Genomic DNA, 17,596 nt, shown 5'->3' on the forward strand with positions numbered 1-17,596 from the left:
TGGTTTTAAGCTGATAAATGACATAATTAATGCCATGAAGGAAGCAAACCAGGAATTAGTGTCTCTGTTTCCCACAGTACAAGAAACAGTGAACACTAAATGAAATTACCAAAAAGCAGAATGAAAATACAAGGCAGACAAAAAAAGTAGATTAAATTGCCACAGGATGTTGTAAAAACCATATCACTGGACCAAGAGAAAAGCAGCAAAGGTAGCCTTCAGCACAGCATCAACTCTGCTGCTGTAATCAGCAACCCCTGCATGGGGATGTGCAACCAACGCTCTCCTTAGGCTGGGTTGACATTGGTTGATTTTTGAAGCCTAGTTCCTTGGATGTTCCATGACTGGCTAATTCTGTGCTCAAGGATAAACTGATCACTTGGGTCCTACAACTGGTGACTTTGATAACTTGAACTAATGTGGTGGTGGTGGTCAGACGAGCTCAATGCAGAGGGCTGATTTTCACATGAGGGTCCTTAACATTTCCCTAGAAAATGCATGAATACATTAGCAGAAATTGCATTGAATGAGCTCAGTACCATCATTTGGAAGAGAGAAAAAGCCACTATGCCACTTTGCCTGGTCTCTTGTGTAGCAATTTCCACGTTGCTATATACACAAATGCATATATATACACATAGATTTACATATATATGTATGTGCACAGAAATTTATAAAAGCAACCACAGCCTTTCAATTGTGTGTGCTGTGATTCATCAGCAGCAATAGCTTTTGGCAGGGACATGATTTCAAATCTTCTGCTAAGGATGCCTGCCAAAACTTTGTTGGACAGAGATAGGATGAAGAAAGTTACTCATGAACAGGGATAATTAGGTCCTGTGCTTATTAGTGTGGGGAAAAAGACAGAAGGATGACATGTGTAGTAATGAATATTGTAACATGAGAAGACTCTCACCATTGTTTTTTACTTGTTGATGTAAAAAACAAAACAAGTTCTCAGGTGAAATAACATCATTATGTGCTGCTCCCAGCTAGGAGATTAAGGCTGTGGGAGTGTTTGTGTTATGCTGTAGGACAGGTCTGAGTTATACTTATGGAATTTGAGGATCCAGGATCCAGGTGCTGGTTGTTGTAACTGTGATTAGACTCTGTTTCCTCAGCCCTGAATTTTGCATTTTGTGTTCAGGCAAAAACAAATCCTCAACAGACATGGGAACTGTACAGACTCCTCTTACTTGGAAGCAATGGCTCTTGACCAGACTGTTAGGAGATAACTCAGGGAGACTGCTCAGTCTGATGCTCTGCCCATCATCTCTGTCAGCAGAGGCAAGCCTATTTTGGTGCATCATCAGTCATGTACATGAACATTAAATCCCTTTTTTCTTGAGAAATACTGTCACTGGGACAAATTCATCTTTCCACTGGTATTCTCCCTCGAGGCACAAACCCAGGGAAGGCAGTGTGAAATTCGTCCAGACAGACTCTGAAAGGAGCCTGTGCTCATGCAATCTCTGTGAAACATGCAGGACAAGGCTCTCAGGCCATTTCTCACTAAGGTGTTCATCACATAGTAAATCAAGAGAATAGCAAGTAATATTGAAGTATTCTTACCTCCTGGCTTCATACCAAAACTTACTAGATAGTGTGACTAATAAGATACTCAATAACATCTGTGTTTAAACAGTTGAATATCCCATTAACTTTTCTTTCCTCTCAAGCTATTTGGACTGGTCTCACAATGCTTGGGATTTTTAAGGCCCCAAGCTCCTGAAGTCTCAAACATTTGCTTAGGGGGGTTTCTGACTTTTTCACCTGAGGTAGGGAAAAAACCCTGTCTTCAGCATTGCAGAGAAGAGCTTGAAATACAAAAATGCTACCTCTCCAAAAGCCCCCAAACCTGAGAAAGTAAGAATCAAGCTTATTATTTGAGTTTTTTTAAACACTAGTACAATAGTAATAAGGTCCACTGACTTCTTAAAGATTATGCATGTATTTAAAGGCAGGTGCAGTCTAGGCAAGTGCTTTGCTTGGTCTGGGCCTTAGTCTCTTTGAAAGGGGGGGAGGTGTTTGGAAAGCTCATCTAGCTAAATCTGAGCTGCAGCTGCTATTTCTGCCGCCTTTCCAGCAGAGAATGTCACATATGTGGCTGACCATCCTCCAAAAACAGGAACACTGGGGTTTAGACAGCCTGTCCCAAGCTCATCCCTAGGGTGGTTTTTTCTGATGTAAAGCAGGGAACACCTGAAACAGCTCCTGGCAGAGAGACAGAAAAGGTTATCCATTTTAGGGGAGCTAGATTTTTGCCTTTATATTTCTCGTAAAACATGAAATGCATCATTAAAACTAGAAATCTTGTAATGATGTGTGTCACAGTACCTCAATCGATTCTGCAAGCAGAGTGCTCTCTTTCCTGCCAATGGAATTTTGCAGATCAAATGTTTTAATGGTTTGCCAATGCACCTAAAAGCAGAGCTAGGTTTAGGGAGGTGGTGCTTAAATATTAAGCACTTAGCAGTTGACTGTTACTATAAAATTCAACTGAAGACAACACTGTCAAGTCCATAACAACTACACATTTATTGTCTTTTGTAAAGCAAAATAAAAAATGAAGAAAATGGTGTGAAGAGAGATCAGTTAACTTTGCAAAAGCAGAAAAGCTCTTGTAAAAGCAAATTCTGACTTACTAATCAAGCTGAGGAAAATGCATGAGTTCTGTTTCATGCTTGTGAGCCATCAGCAGCACCTGTGCTTCATTAGCAAAATAGAAGTTTACTGTTATCTAAGACAAAAACATTGGGAGGGGAGTGTGGTCCTTGAGGCAATAATAAAAAATCCCTTTTTGTTTCCTGGATAGTGATTACAGTGAAATACTTTGCTTATGTTTCCATTCCTTAGACCATCTGTTTCAAATCAAACCCTTCTGGTATGATAAATCATTATTTATTAGAGCATTACATTAGATAATGCAGTGTAAGTATTGCAGTTATAAACCCTCTAGTTTCATGAGTATGACTCCAGGGGCAGAACTGGATGTGTTTACTTAATGAAAGTGCTAGAGACTGTATTAATGAGACTAGTTTACCAGTTCAAAAATTAATTTTTTAATTTTTTTTAGGTCTTCCCTTTCACAGATATATTTTTGGTGTGTCTTTTCATTTGTAACTATGAAAGTTTGTGTTTGGTAGAGTGAAATCTTCTGGTTGTAAATGATGGAAAGCCAAGACATAGAGAAGAACTCATTGGTAATAAACTGTTAGGTACCCAGAGCTGAAAACACAATACCCTGTACATGATGGGGTGACACACATTGTCATAGATCTGCAATGCCCTGCTTTGAATGCTGCAGTCATTGCAAGGAGGTTTTTCATTATTTTTTTGTTACTTCTCAGTGTTAATCACAGTTTAGTCACAGTGTCCTGAAGAGGTTTACTCCTTACTAAAGGAGAAAGGAAAGAGATTCAGTCACAGGGAGGAAGAGCAGTTCCTTACAGCTGTATTTGAAATACTTCAGTTTACCACTGATGCCCACTGTTAGTAAAGACATTTATTCCAATCTACTTCAGTTAGAAAGACAGTGACTATGAGTGTTAAATTAAGAAATGGATTAATCTTTTGTGATATAAAGGCTTTCTATGCTCTAGATAAGGTGAAGACTAGTTTTAAATATGCATATAGAGAGCATGTCTGGGGAAGAGGACAAGTCTTTCATCCTAATGAGCTTCTCTCATTTTCTTCAGGTCAAAAGAGGTCTGAAGGATCCTCTAGTGGGTGATTCACAACCCCTAAATTAAATTCAAGATCTGGATCAGTGCTAACATATATATGTATGTAGACTTTATTTCGTGCCAAAATCTCCTTGCACTCGGTGCTATATTTAACCAACACTTGAGTGGTTGTGCTTATCCTTCCGTGTTGTGGTCAGATATGGTCAGGAAGTCATTATCTGCTTCAAAATCTTCTAACTGGTCCAATCATGCAAACCAAAGTTGCTTAAAAGCAGTATGAGTAAAAGAAAAAAGTATTGAGTGAGCTTAAGTAGCATCTTTTTATAACCCAAAAGTTTAAACTAGTGTATCATTTACATTTTGCTGGGGCTGAAGCAGGCCAGGATGACATCAATATTTCCTTTAAGAAGGCCAGCAGTAAGTCCACAGTATATGTCTGAATACATTTGGATCAAATGACATCTTTCCTTTTCCCCTCTCTCTTTCTCTTTTGAGAATAAATTTACAGATTTTTGTTAACACTGGGAAGGTGATACATGGTGAATGAATGTGCTTGATGTCATGGAAAGGGCTTTTCAAAAAACACATTTTCCTAATTTCAATTGTCCTTTTATTAGTCTTCTTGTTTTGGTTTGGTTTGTTGGTTGTGTTTTTGTTTAAAAAAAAAAAAAAAAAAAAAAAGAATGCCTGAAAGTTCATAAATTTTGCTTGCTAGTTGCAGGCTAGAGACCTGCCCTTGCTCTCCCTGTAGTTTCACTGGATGGTGAAACATCCAGACACTGACTTATCTCTGTAGGGATCCAGGTCCCATCCAGAAAACAGAAGTTCTTTGTATTCCTGTAGTGAAGTTAAGCCCAAGGGCTGCCCTTGCTCCTACCTTGCCTGCCGGGGTGAGCAACACCATTTGTTGGGCCACGTCTGTACTGATTTTTCTGCCATCTCTCTGTCTCTCTGACTTCTGTTACGCTTTGTCCTGGTCACAACACAGTTGAAAAGCCACCTTGGGCACCTTGCTTGGAGGTATCTTTGCAGCTAACCACAGAAATGTGATAACCCCCTGAGTATTTGCCCTATGGCATCAGCAGTGCAAGCATTTACTGTTTTAGCTAACAGAGTAATTGCATTAGTGGGAACCATCAGCAGGTTGTTATCCTCTTAGATGGATTTTCTGCTCACAGATGAAATACAACACAATAGAACTGGACTACAATAGAAGCAATATGAATAGATATAATAAAACAAAGAGCGAGAAGTTAAGTAGTTATTAGTGTAACACAGGACTGTATATTCAAGCTACTGGTAACTTTCAAAAAATTGTTTTTAGAGTGTTTTTTTTTAACTTCATTGAATTACAAGTTTTACAAAATGGTAGTCTAATTAAAAATAACATTTTTGGACTTCCAGAATGAAATCTAAGATACTATCAAAAGACTTTTGAACATAGATTATGCAAGTGCATTAGTACCTAAACTAAGAAAAAAAGAGCTGCTTATGAGCAGCATGTGAGCATAAGCACAGGTGATCCCTGGTGGTGAAGCATTGTTGCAGAAGAATGACATCCCAAATGGAGCACTGAGGCAAGCAGTATTATCACGTTCATTTTTTTAGCACAATGAGGTTGCCCAGATGTTCAGCAATGCATTTTTGCTGAGGAAGCAAGTTTTATGATTGCTTAACAACAGTCTCAAACTTTCCTGGCAGAGAGCTGAGTTCAGCTCTGGTATGAGTTGGTGCCACTGTCACGCACTCAGGGACCTTGGTTGTGTCTATCCTGGGATTTTGACCTTGTGTGTCAGGTTATTTGTGCAATTGATGTACTTTTAATAGTACTGAAATTTCAAACTGAGCCATATGATTTTAGAATTTGGTTTAAGCAGTTGAGGGATTTATCAGGAATTGTAGTGTTTCTCCCATCCAGCTTCAGCCTGTCCCTGTCCCCAGGTGAGCACTGGTCTCTGGTGCAGTTTTTTCCTTCTGTGAGGGATTGCAGGTCAAATGCAGCAACTGGGGTTCAGGTTAGATGGCAGGCTGGGAGAGGTAGGAGACAGGTGGGACAGTTAGTGGATAATTATTATTATGAGGGATAAATGAGAAAAGGCATTACGGGGTTGGGGAGGCAAAGATTTAGAAGTAATTTGCAGGAAGATGGAGACTGAGAACTGTAGATTTTCATCAGGGTCTCTGATTCCCTTGTCCGACGCCTGGGGGCCACTGTTGATCTGTAAAATGTCCTAGAGCCAAAGGAGCTGTAAGACAGATTTCTTTCTCCGTCTGCACCATCTGTCTGTGAAACAGAGACACAAAGTGGTGGGACAGGGGAAAGACACTCAGCTGGGAAAGCTGGAAAGTGGTTCCTGCTTTAGCAGAAAGAGCATTTTCTTTCGGGGAGGCTCGGAGTCCTCGCAGTTCTGCTGTAAGTCCCGCAGAACAAAGGAGCCTGTTAGCACCATGATGGAGCAAAACAGATTTCTGTGTGCTTGGGAGAGGCCACAGGCTCGATTTTCAGTTGTTCTGGAGTGTGCTGTTTGAAAACTGGCTGTTGAAAACAATGTACCCATCTGGCATGTTAGTGGAATAATGTGAGGAGTGCAATTTGTAGCGTGGGGAACGTGGGTGGGAAGGGGAGGCTTGAACAGGTGGACAGGAGTGGTAATAATGCATAATTAAATAGTCAAATATTGATATGAATAACGGAATCTGTAAAATCTGGCAGCATCCCGAGACTCAGTTTCAATGTTATTTCTGTCACCATTAGCAAACTGCTGAATGTAAGAGGCAGAAAACCAGTACTGAATGCGGGGTGTCAGCTCAGGGAAAGGTGCCGTGTCCCGCTCCCTTCCCCAGGGCTCCTGCTGCGATTACTGAGGCAGCACCACTGCTGACCCGCGGGTGACCAGCGCTCCCGTTTGCACACGTAGGTTCTTCTGCAGAAGGCAGCCTTGCTGGAACTAAAGCGAGATCCTGCTCCTGGACAGCGGGTGGGGCCGGGGGCAGCGCCGGGCGGGCCGCTCCTTGGCGCGGGGAACGCGCGGCCCCGCGCTCCGGCCCCGCGGCTCTGCGGGACCGCCGGTGCTCCCCACCGCTCACCGCTTCCAGCGCCAGGAACCCAGTGCTGACTGTGCCCGATTCCTGTTAAGTCAGCCCAGGGATTGTATCTAAATACGATCCCACCGCGCTGGCAGCCCCGGGTTTACGCAGGGAGCGCCCGCCCCGCCACCCGCCTGCGGCAGAAACCGGTTTTCCGATGGGGGCCGATGGGCCGGCTGCCCGGGGCTCCCGGCAGCCCGGCTGCGGGGGGCCGAGCTGGGGCTGCCCCGAGGCCCAGCTCCGTGCGGGTCCTGCCTCTCGGCCCGGTTCGGCCCAGCCCCGCTTCCCCGCGCCGGGCGCCCCGCCCCGCGCTCAGCGCAGGAATCTTGCCCCACGCCGCGCTCCGTCCGGGGCGGGGCGGCGCGGCGCGGTGAGGCGCTCCCGCCATGTCGCTGCGCCGCGCTCTGGCGCTGGCGGCCTGCGGGCTGGCCGGGGGCTCCGTGCTCTTCTCCGCCGTGGCCGTGGGCAAGCAGCCGGCCCGCGGCGGGGACGCCGAGCCGCGCTCGGGGGGCTCTGCCTCCGCCGTCCCCCCCGCGGCCGCCGCGCCGCCGGGTTTGCTGCTGCTGCCGCCCGCCGGCGCCTCGTGCCCGGCGGCTCCCGGCTGGATCGAGAGACCCGCCGGCACCGGCGGCTACTGGGACAGCAACTGGGACAGGTGCGTGCGGTGGCGGGATCTGGGGGGGGGCCCTGCCCCGAAATGCCCCCGCATTGAGCTGCGCGTGGGGCAGCGGGGGCCGCGGGCTCAGGGTTGGGGTCAGCGCCCCTCCCAGGGGCAGGGGAGGGAAAGGGCAGCCCCGGGGGGGCCGCTCGGAGCCCTTCGCCCGCGGCCGGACCGGGCGGTGGGGACAGAGCCCCGGGACACGCACGGAGCCCGGGGACGGAGCCGGGAGCCCGCAGGGCTCGTGTCCTGGTGACGTTTTAGGTTGGTAAACGGCTCAAAGCAGAATATAGTTGAAACTCTTGAATATCGTTGACAATTCCTGACATCCCGGGGCACGTGGGCACCTGGAGAGGCTCCTTCCCGGGGTCTGGGGTAGTTCCGAGCCCTTCCCCGCGGTGCAGATGCACAGATCCCGTGAGATGGGATCACACGCCGTAGGTAGAAGACGTGTCGGGTTTTTTAACGCAGTGCTTAACCTGTATCAGTGTTGGTTCATGTCTACGTCAAGTTTTTTTTGTCTAACAACCGCGCCCGTGTGGATGAAGAAGATCTGGGCGTGCTGGGCATGGCCTGGGCCTCTGCTCGTGTTGGCCGTGGAACTGCGAGGTAGTGCTCTTAAATCCTGGGAAAGCTGATCTTGCTTTCAGCCTAGCTTAGTGTGGTCTTCACGGTGTTGAAACATGCTCACCCAAGAGTTAACTACATTTCTTTCCTGATTCTTTAATTAGAATGTGCAAATATTTGTATCGGGCTCTGGATCATTTAGATCATGGTAGAATTATCTCCCAGGGTAGACTTATGTCAGGCTCCAGTTTAATCATAGTAAATCCAGACTTAAGCACTGACAGATTTTTATTGTATAATGGATCTTGTTTTGATTTTTTAGATGCTGTGGCATCAAATGCTTATGTAAGTAGGACTATATACACTCTCATTATAAAAGTAAAACTTAAATAACATTCTAGCTGATCACACAGTTACACTGAGGGAGGTACTAAAGCTGCTTGCTTAACTGAAGATCCTGATGTTTCGGGTTCTGCTAAATGTTTTTTTTTTCAGGAATTTTCTTCAGGGATTCTAAGGTGCTTTCAGTCTTTTTTTTTTACCCAGTTCAGGAAGTAATAATTGTGCTACCACTGATGTATCTGTCACAATTGCCTGAATAACTATAGCTAGATAACACTTAATAGCAGCTAAGGATAGTGTATTATATTATCATTCATCACAGTGTGCAAATGGTATATTATGTAAACACATTTTCATTGATCAGTTTTTGTTTTCTGCTGCTTGGTGTCTACCAGTTGGTGTGGTCTGACTTTGGCTATACCTGGTTGAAGTATTATTTTTGATTTTTGGATATTTAAAAGTCTTATAAATACACAAAGCATCTGGCCACTTCTCTTTGGGGCAGGCAGGGAAGGATTTACAAAGTCACTTTATGAGCAGATAACCAGGTATGACAGTATTCTTAACAACTGGTGGCTTTTCAAGTTTGGAACAGAAGAATGCAAGGATCTTGTTTTCAGACTTCTTGTTGGTCAGGTATGATGCTAAACCTAGGATGTTGCAATGGTCTGTGCTACTTGCACAGTAATTGCAGACCTCAGTCCTTGCATAAGACTAGATATACTGTCATGAATGTAAAATACTTTGTCTGAAGGCTCTTCCAGTTAAGCTTCTGTTAACTGGGAAAACTGGTGGAGGAAGGGAAAAAAATAAGCTTTGAATTCTTGTCGAAATTTGTGGATTTCAGACACCTTCATATATTTTCTGAGAAGTTCTTTCAGATAGTTTTATTCGAAATAAAACTTGAAATACCTTGATTGTGAAGTATGTTACAAGCATGAAAACATTTGTCAGGCTGACTGATACGTTTCAGTGACATGCGGGGCTTCCTGGAAGAAAGGTGTGCAGGGCACTGTCACGGGTTATACTTTTGGCAGGTTTGCAGACAGTTCATGGGTTGCTTTTTAGCAGAGTTCTGTTCCACTGTGATCTGGGGCGATTTGTTTTTTTTATATGGGAAAGCAGAAAACTGCATTTGTCATCTTCTGAGTTCCAGTGGCCAAAAGAAACCTACTGAAGTTGAGTCTTAGCAGTATTAAATGTTTTCCTGTTCATAAACTTTCTAAAACTATCTTATGCAAAAAATACTGCTAAGCTTTCTTCTCATGGCTTGTTAGAGCATTTGTTGTATTTTGAAGCAGGTGTTGCCATCAAGTAACTTCAGAGGCACTGAGGGTGGAGGGGGCAGGACTTTGACTCAGGCATTTCTCGTTATGTGTTTCTACCATAAGATTAATTCATTCCTATGTTACTTTACAAACTTTAATTTTTCAGATTTTTTTTATATTTTCCTAATGTATCTTTCCAGCAATGTAGTTTCTGCTGAAGCAAAATAAGTAGCAATGGAATTTCTTGTTATTGGACTATTGTTTCATTTTTAATGGATTGCTGAACTTTGCTAACAGATTAAGGAATGTCTTGAGCCTCATTTTTTAATAGAAAACCTGTCTTTACCAAAGCAAAGTGGATGCCAGGGCCTTTTAAGGCCAATCTTGCTGTCAACTGTAGAAATGGGTGTGCGAAACAGCAGTTTTCTATGACCAAATTACTTTGTCTCAAACAGAGCAGAAATTATAATCTTGAATAAAAATCTATTAATAAAGTTTAATTACAGTAATGGAAGAAGTGAGATCTGGTCTGAATTAAATTAACTGTTCTTTAGATAGGAGATCAAAGGAAAGGATTTACCCTCTGAGGTGGAGAGAGACAGCGAAAGGATTTGTATTAATGGGGCAGGGATCAGTGCAGAGCAGCCACCAGGAGACTAATCTGGAAGATTTGGACAGAGTTGATACTGATAGTGTAGTGTTGGTGTCAGCACCAGGCAGTCTGTGGCACTGGGGGAGGGAGGGGACAGTCCCCTGTGCCTGGTGTCCTCCTGAGAAGCCAGGTCAGCTGGGTGAGGAGAGGTCGCAGTCGCTGAACAGCAAATGTGTGTGTCAGTTACACCTCTTCACCTGTGGCCTTGACTTTGTTTTTTTAATGCAGGCTTTTATTTATAGCTCTTACACAATGGTTTGTATCAGTATTGTGACATTAATGGCTAAACAGTCAATTTTAGTATTTCAGCTCTATCTAGAAATAAGGTGAGACTGCCCATTTGTAAAATTCTTCTGCCTTTTAGTCTCCCCTCTCTAAAAATGGCATTTTCGATGTGTTTGTGTAGACGTGAACCACTGGCTCTTATCAACCTCAAAAAGAAAAATGAAGAAACTGGGGAAGAAGAACTTGCCTCACGCTTAAATCACTGCAAAGCAAAAGCCACCAGACACATATTCCTTATCCGTCATTCCCAGTACAATTTGCATGGCCTGTCTGATAAGGACAGAACTCTGACCCCCCTGGGTATGTACTTCTAGAAGCATCACACTTTGCATCTCAAGAAGGTCGTTGTTGATGTGCTGCTGTCCTCATGTCACTCAGCTCTCTTCTGGGTCTCAGTGCCAAACCTTAATCCATTTCCTGGATCTTTTTTAGCAGAAAGATGTCATGTCTATTTTTGATCCTCTAAATCCAAATATTGAAACATGCCTTACAGAGTTTTAAACACAGTTGTAAAGAAACTTCACAAAGACTATTTCCAATTATCTTAAGGTTGCTTGAGTAAATGTTCATGCCAGCTGACATACTCCAGGGCTCAAGCTTTTAAACTGAGCTCCATGACTATCTTTGAGATAGATTTCTGTTAAAAGGTGGCTTCTGTTTCTGTTACTTTATTTGCTGATCTAAAAAAAAAATATAGTAACTAACCCCTGACTTTTCAGTTGGAGTGCTTAATTAAATACATTTCACTTTTGCTACTAAGCATTCTTTTTGGGAATACTGCTCATGAGTTCCATGAAATGAAGACTCTGTGTTAATCTTAATTCACTAATCCTGTGACTAGTCTCAAATGTTAATTAGTATTATCTTTTAACAGTGTACTTGACAAGCACTGAACACTTTCTTGACTGTATGTATGCCAACACTGGTTTGAGGGGTAAAGAATTATTAGTGTGCAGTGCTGCTTGAGGTTTTGGAAATCTGCTGCCAAAATGTTTAGTATAAACACCTTTCCACCCCCCCCCCCCCAAGTCAGTGTGCAAATGGGAGGGAAATGCTAATTTCAGGACTAAGGTGCTACCTTAAAGTGGTAACAGAGCATAATCTTAATCCTGTCTCACCCTGTGCCTCAGGTAAATGACATAAACTGTCTGTTGCCTTTTCACCTTCCTACCTGGAAGATGGAGTAAAGACTTCCCTATCCAAATGCTGTGGTTCTTTACTGTTCCCAGATGATGGAAAAATTATGGAAAATGCCCTGTCAGGTCAGAGTGGATCTGTTTGGCACAGTCTCCTCTCTGTGCTCACCAAACATAGACATGGCAGGTGGCTTGGGCCAGCAGTATCTTTTATTGGAAGTGTCTCCCTTGGGATGGGGCTAACAGGGATGTTTAATAATTTAGTGAAAGGCTCTGAAAAGTTTAGATAAATATGTATGTTATTTTTAGTTTAAAAAAAACAAACAACAAAAAACATTAACTTTTCCTGCCAATGGAAATAAAACTCAAAGTTGTCCAGCCAATAAGCTTGATCTGAATAAGCAGTGACCTTGGTAAAAATGTTTTCCAGTTACTTTGTGAGATGAAAAAAATAACCCTGACATTGATGGAGACCTTTTGTATCTACTGGACAAGTTTTTTGGTAGTTCATGTGAAGCACTTGTGTGAGTATCACCAATTTATATAATGAATGTCATTTTTAAGGTCGAGAGCAGGCTGAACTGACTGGACAAAGGCTGGCAAGTTTGGGATTGAAGTTTGATCAGATTATCTACTCCTCCATGACTAGAGCAACTGAAACAACTGAAATTATAAGCAAACATCTCCCAGGTAAGTGACTTTCCTTAATTTTTCACTGTCTTCTGATAATGAAAGCTGCTTCCAGTATAATTCTAAGCTTGCCTTTGAGTTTAGGTTGAGAAACTTCTAGCCCTGTGTGAACGTGTCTGTATTTATAAAGAAACGTAACTATCCTAATTCTCCTTGTTTCCAGTTCATCTTTAAAAATACAGGAGGGATCTGCCCCTCTGAGTGAGTAGCTGCTACCTCTGTTTTGCTGTGGAGGAGATCTCTGCTGATTGCTCCTCACTTGTGTGTTTCCTAAAGCAAAGATTCACAGGTCATCAGGATGGGCTCAGGGCTCAGCCTCAGGGGGCAGTAGTTCAGGAGAGAAGAGGATTCTGAGCTCCAGTTCTTGTAGTGGTGCTTCCTGGGTTAGTTAACAGGCTCTTGGTCTGTGCTCTGCTGCCCCGTGTGCAGGGCAAGATGTGGCACAGCCACAAAGGTGTAAGGGTTATTTAATGTGGGTGGGTGACTGCTTTGTTCATAGAGGAGTTGTTGGAGGGTTTGTTTTTTGGATTTTGTTTTGAATTTTCTGTTTGGTTTTTGTTTGTGGGGTTTTTTTCCCTGCTGTTCAGGCATACCAGAATCTAAACCAAAGATAGTTGACTATAGATAATTCTGTCTGATATTTTAGTAGGTATTCAGGTATCACTAACTGAAAGTGAGTTCTCTTAACCTGTTTTGAACCTTACTGCTTCAAAAAACCCCAGAACACAAACACACAAGCCCAAACCAAAAAGCCTGATCTAAACCACTTGTCCTTCCTCAGAATCACGGATTAAAATATTAATATAAATGTTAAATATCAAGTGTAATATTAACATTAATTAGCATTAACTAGCAGTAAGCATTAACTGACAGACATCTTTTCCAATGCATTGCTTCAAAGTGCAGCAGACTGAGAAGCCTCAGTTTGCTGTGCCAGGCAGGTCTGGCTGTTCTCAGTTGGAATAAACTGCATCTTGCTGATGACAGAACAGTTGTGTTGGAGAGATCCACATGCTCTGATAGGAAGGGTGGGGACTGGAACAGTCTTCAGGATGGAGAGGAGGACTTCCTTGGAAGAAAGCTTATGAAAATGTGTTGATTGTAGAGTTGTGGGCTTATGTGCAGTGGCACGTGAGGTAACGAGTCCTTTCTGAATGTGTTTTTAATATTTCAGGAGTCAAAAAAATCAGTACTGATCTGCTGAGAGAGGGAGCTCCTATAGAACCAGACCCTCCAGTCTCTCACTGGAAACCAGAAGCTGTGGTAACTTTTTACTGAAATTTGGGGATTTTTTTTCTTTAATTCTTTAGGGTTTTTAATATGCATTATATTGGCTGTAGTGGTAAAGTGCAGTGTCTGAGCTGATGCTTTTCATCATTGACCTTAGATAACTGCTTGCTTTTCTCCTGCCCAGTAAGTGCACCGAGCAGTTAAAATCACTTACAGTCCTTAAGTATTAGTTCAGCCTCAGGTGTGCATCCCTGGAAGGAACTCCTGCTGAGGAGGTGCTGCTCTGAGCCCTGTGTCACACTGACCTCTGTGCCCTCAGCAGTACTACGAAGATGGAGCTCGGATCGAGGCTGCTTTTCGAAACTTCATCCACAGAGCTGATGCCAAGCAGGAGGAGGACAGCTACGAGATCTTCGTCTGCCACGCCAACGTCATCCGCTACATCGTGTGCAGGTGGGTGTGGGGCTGCCCAGCCAGCCCTGCTCTTGAACCAGGGCACAGTTCTCCTGTGTTGTTGGTGTGTGGCACCACCAAGCTAGAGGTGTTGGTTTGGCTTGTTTGAAGTGGTTGGGCAGCAGTGCCTGTGTTGTGAGCAGCTGCTTCTGCAGCTTCATCACAGGATTCATTTACAGATAGAGGATAAATTGGAAAATTGTAACACTTCCATTCTAATTCTAAAGTGAAAATAGTTAAATTGGTGAGACTTGAAACCTTTTTGTACACCTGAACAGTCTTGTTTGATGCCATGTGCCTCTGCTGCCCATAAACCTGAGGGCAATGCCTGTGGGGGCTGTTGGAAAAGGCAACAGAGTGCCTGACTCAATGTGTCTTATTGAGGTGAAGGGACTTTGATCTTACACAATTAAATATTGGTTTAGTTTGGGGAATTCTTTACTAATGGAAGGTTTTGTATTATGTTGAAGTTGTATTAGTGTGTTCTTGCAGTAACACCTAGTATTGGGTTAGAGGGGAGAGTGGATCTTTCTGCTGCCATCACGGTTGTTCATGAAGGAGGAAACAGTTCTGAGTATTTGTCTCTGTATCCAGTTTTATTCTTCTTCCCTATCAACAAAGCATTGTCTGTAAGATAATTTGTCTTGAGCAGGATAGATGTGATTAAACTTTAATCTGATCAATACCTGCAGCAATTTCAGTAAGCTTTATTTAGCTGAGGTAGTTAAATGCTAGCCATTCTGCTTTGTGGGCTGCTTTAGAGCTCTTGAGAATTGCTATACTTAAAATTATTGATCAGGTAAACAGAATAACTCTTTCCTGTGCCTAAAGAGATCATCGTGCTGCTATCTAGGCTTTTTCTGAAATAGCCACATACTTTTTGCTGTTTCCTCCCTTTTTAAATTCTCTCTGTGCCATCCATTCCAGGCTGATACCACAACTGAACACAATCCATGTGGCTTTCCCTTTGAATCTAGCCTGACTGTAGCTGTTACTTAATTTCTTAGCCTTTCTAAAAGACTTCCTAAGAGTCGAACTCAAGTTTTTCCTCAGTATCTGAGACAAAAGATGTTTGGGACAACTTTGTGCTTTTTCCCCACTGTTTACTACAGTTGGTTGAAGTCCTGAGGCTATTCAGTTAGGAATGTTAGAATAGCTGGAGGTGAGCTGTGATACTGTGTTCCTAGGGAAAGCACGAGGTATTTTCTTGACACTTCTGGGGAACAGTGCAGCTGATGGGAAGTAGCTCTGCTGAATTTCTTCCATGGGCACATAGAGGCATGTAGCATGACTCCTGTCTCACTGCCTCTGCGGCTTTTACATACTGACTCACCCTAAGGCTAAAATGCTGCCCAGAACTGTGCTGTTTGCCCCTGAGGCCTGTGGAGGCCACTGGGTGCTGAGCTGTCTCCTCCCAGCAGCCTGACTGCGGTGGAGCTCCCACCTTCCAGCGGCTGGCATTAATCCAGCCTGCAATAATCAATCATGCCTATCTGCTGGATGCTGCTTATGCAACTGCATTGTTGGCTCGGGGCCAATTACCAGGGCTGTGTTTTCCCCATCAATTACACAGGAAAAATATTTTTTCCCAAGGCTGTGTGGGAGCATCTGCATGTGAGCTGCACAGCGACTAATCAGTATGGTTTTTTTTCCTTAGCTAGACCACGAGGTGATGTGAGCATTCTTTAATGAAAGAATACCCTTTGTTTCTTTTCCTTTCTCCCCTCCCAGAGCTCTGCAGTTCCCCCCAGAAGGCTGGCTGCGAATGTCTCTCAACAATGGCAGCATCACCCACCTGGTGATCCGGCCCAACGGACGAGTGGCCCTTCGGATGCTGGGGGACACGGGGTTCATGCCTCCCGAGAAAATCACGCGCACCTGAACGAGCAACTGTTGGCTGGGCAGGAGCTGCCTCTGGAGTCTTCACACATTTGGCTACAGTACCACTAGGTTTTTCTTTGTTATGTTGGGGTGTGATGCTGTCTTAAAAATGTCCTTTAGCCCCTTGCCTCCTTCATACATGCTCATGTCTGCCTTTCAGTCCAGGAAAGAACTCTTTGTAAGCCTGAAGCTGTCCCGTCCTCAAGTATTCTCCAAAGCTCCAAGCTGAGCTGTGGAATACAAAGAGATTGAATGTCTGTGTGCTCAGCAGCTGCAAGAGCACTGAATTTCCCTCCTGCCTTGCCTCCATGAATTTCTAAACCAAAGCTTGCTCCTGTGGATATTTGTCTTGTGCAGGAAAGCACTGGGTGTGGGAACTGGAAGGAACAGCCTTGTATCACACTGCAGCTGAAACTGAAGATGAGCCAACTTGTTTCAGCTCTTGCAGAAGAAGTGACAAAGAGGGTGTTCTGCTGTTCAAAGGTCCAAGGAATAAGTGTTCAGGTGGTTTTTTTTAAGCTGTTGAGGTTTTGTTTATGTTGTGCTTTTGTTCCCCTCTGCCCCCAAAAAGCTAATGTAAACTGTGCCTAGGGTTTATAAGCATAAAGCAAAGAGGGCAAAAACCCACTTGCCTCTGAGCTGTGGTGCTACAATTAACTGCTGCTTGTGTTAAATATTCTTCCATCCTCAGGAAATCCTTTAAGCTATTCTGAACAGTGTTTTTCAGTCTCATAAAGCCTTTAATTGCAGCTTGGTCTGTAGAAAGATGCAGGGATGAGTTTGCAGCGGTAAGATGGAAGGACAGGAAAGCAGCAATTCAGTGAGTACACCCAGTTACTGACTCTTACACTTCTGAGGAGCAGAGTCTTGTTTCTGCTCTCCAATTGATCTGTGCAGGATGGTATCTTGCTTCCAGAGTAGAGAACTGACACTGCCCAGCAGTTCAAGGTCAGGCTAGTTCAGGTCAGAAGTTCTGCAGTGTCAGAGCAAACTGCTCCTTGAAACTGCTGTTGCCTGAAGGGTGAAGAGGTGACCTGTGGGATGGCTTTTCTGGGCCAAGGGTGCAGTACTGATGACAGGCAGAAATGTTTTAAGTAAGTCGCTCCTCTGTACAGCTCTGACACTGCTGGACTTGCTGTGGGGAAAAAAAATGGGTGGCAGAGAACCAGGTTGCACATTTGAGGTAAGGGCTTAGAAGTGTTTCATCTGAAGGATGTGTGCTCGTGTAGTAACTTAGCTCTTGTAACACCTGGAATGATGAGAAATGTCACCATCTGCAGAGTCTGCCTTGGTGACAAGCACATCTATAGGACAGCAAACACCAATGACCTCTTTGACAGGTTCTCTTATTGCCAAGAATGTTGGTGAGACCCCAAACTCCTCCTGCCAGAGCTGTATGAAGCATGATGCTGGCACCCACCACAGTGAGACAAAGGGCTTGTTTGATACAGGACTGTTGGGTCAGGATGATTTCAAAGGAAATGGGGTAAGGGGGGGGAAGAAAACATGATCATTGTGTAGTGTGAGTTGTGGGGGCAAAAGGAAACCAGCACAATGTATCTCTCATTGATGCAATGAGAATAATAACTTATCAGTTTTTGTCTATTAACTTTTTAAAAGTTTTGAATAAAATAACTGGTCTGTCTCTTGTTCCTGTCTCT

At 43.8% G+C, this 17,596-nt stretch overlaps 2 protein-coding genes across 3 annotated transcripts in view; both read left to right on the forward strand.

Annotated features, from left to right (window-relative positions):
- Positions 1-17,596, forward strand: part of DGCR8 (DGCR8 microprocessor complex subunit) — a 1,090,394-nt gene that overhangs the window by 155,635 nt on the left and 917,163 nt on the right. The gene's annotated exons all lie outside the window — the stretch shown is intronic.
- PGAM5 (PGAM family member 5, mitochondrial serine/threonine protein phosphatase) lies at positions 7,136-17,580 on the forward strand. 2 transcript variants are annotated; one of them, XM_051633670.1, is made up of 6 exons: positions 7,136-7,428; positions 10,667-10,845; positions 12,246-12,371; positions 13,546-13,634; positions 13,921-14,054; positions 15,786-17,580. In XM_051633670.1, exons 1-6 carry the CDS (start codon positions 7,160-7,162, stop codon positions 15,934-15,936), a joined length of 948 nt encoding a protein of 315 aa, XP_051489630.1. In that variant the 5' UTR covers positions 7,136-7,159; the 3' UTR covers positions 15,937-17,580. The 2 variants fall into 2 exon arrangements, with proteins under 2 accessions (XP_051489630.1, XP_051489631.1); XM_051633671.1 differs by having other exon boundaries at positions 13,924-14,054.

This window comes from Apus apus, chromosome 16 (assembly GCF_020740795.1).
Source record: "Apus apus isolate bApuApu2 chromosome 16, bApuApu2.pri.cur, whole genome shotgun sequence".
Lineage (NCBI taxonomy): Eukaryota > Metazoa > Chordata > Aves > Apodiformes > Apodidae > Apus > Apus apus.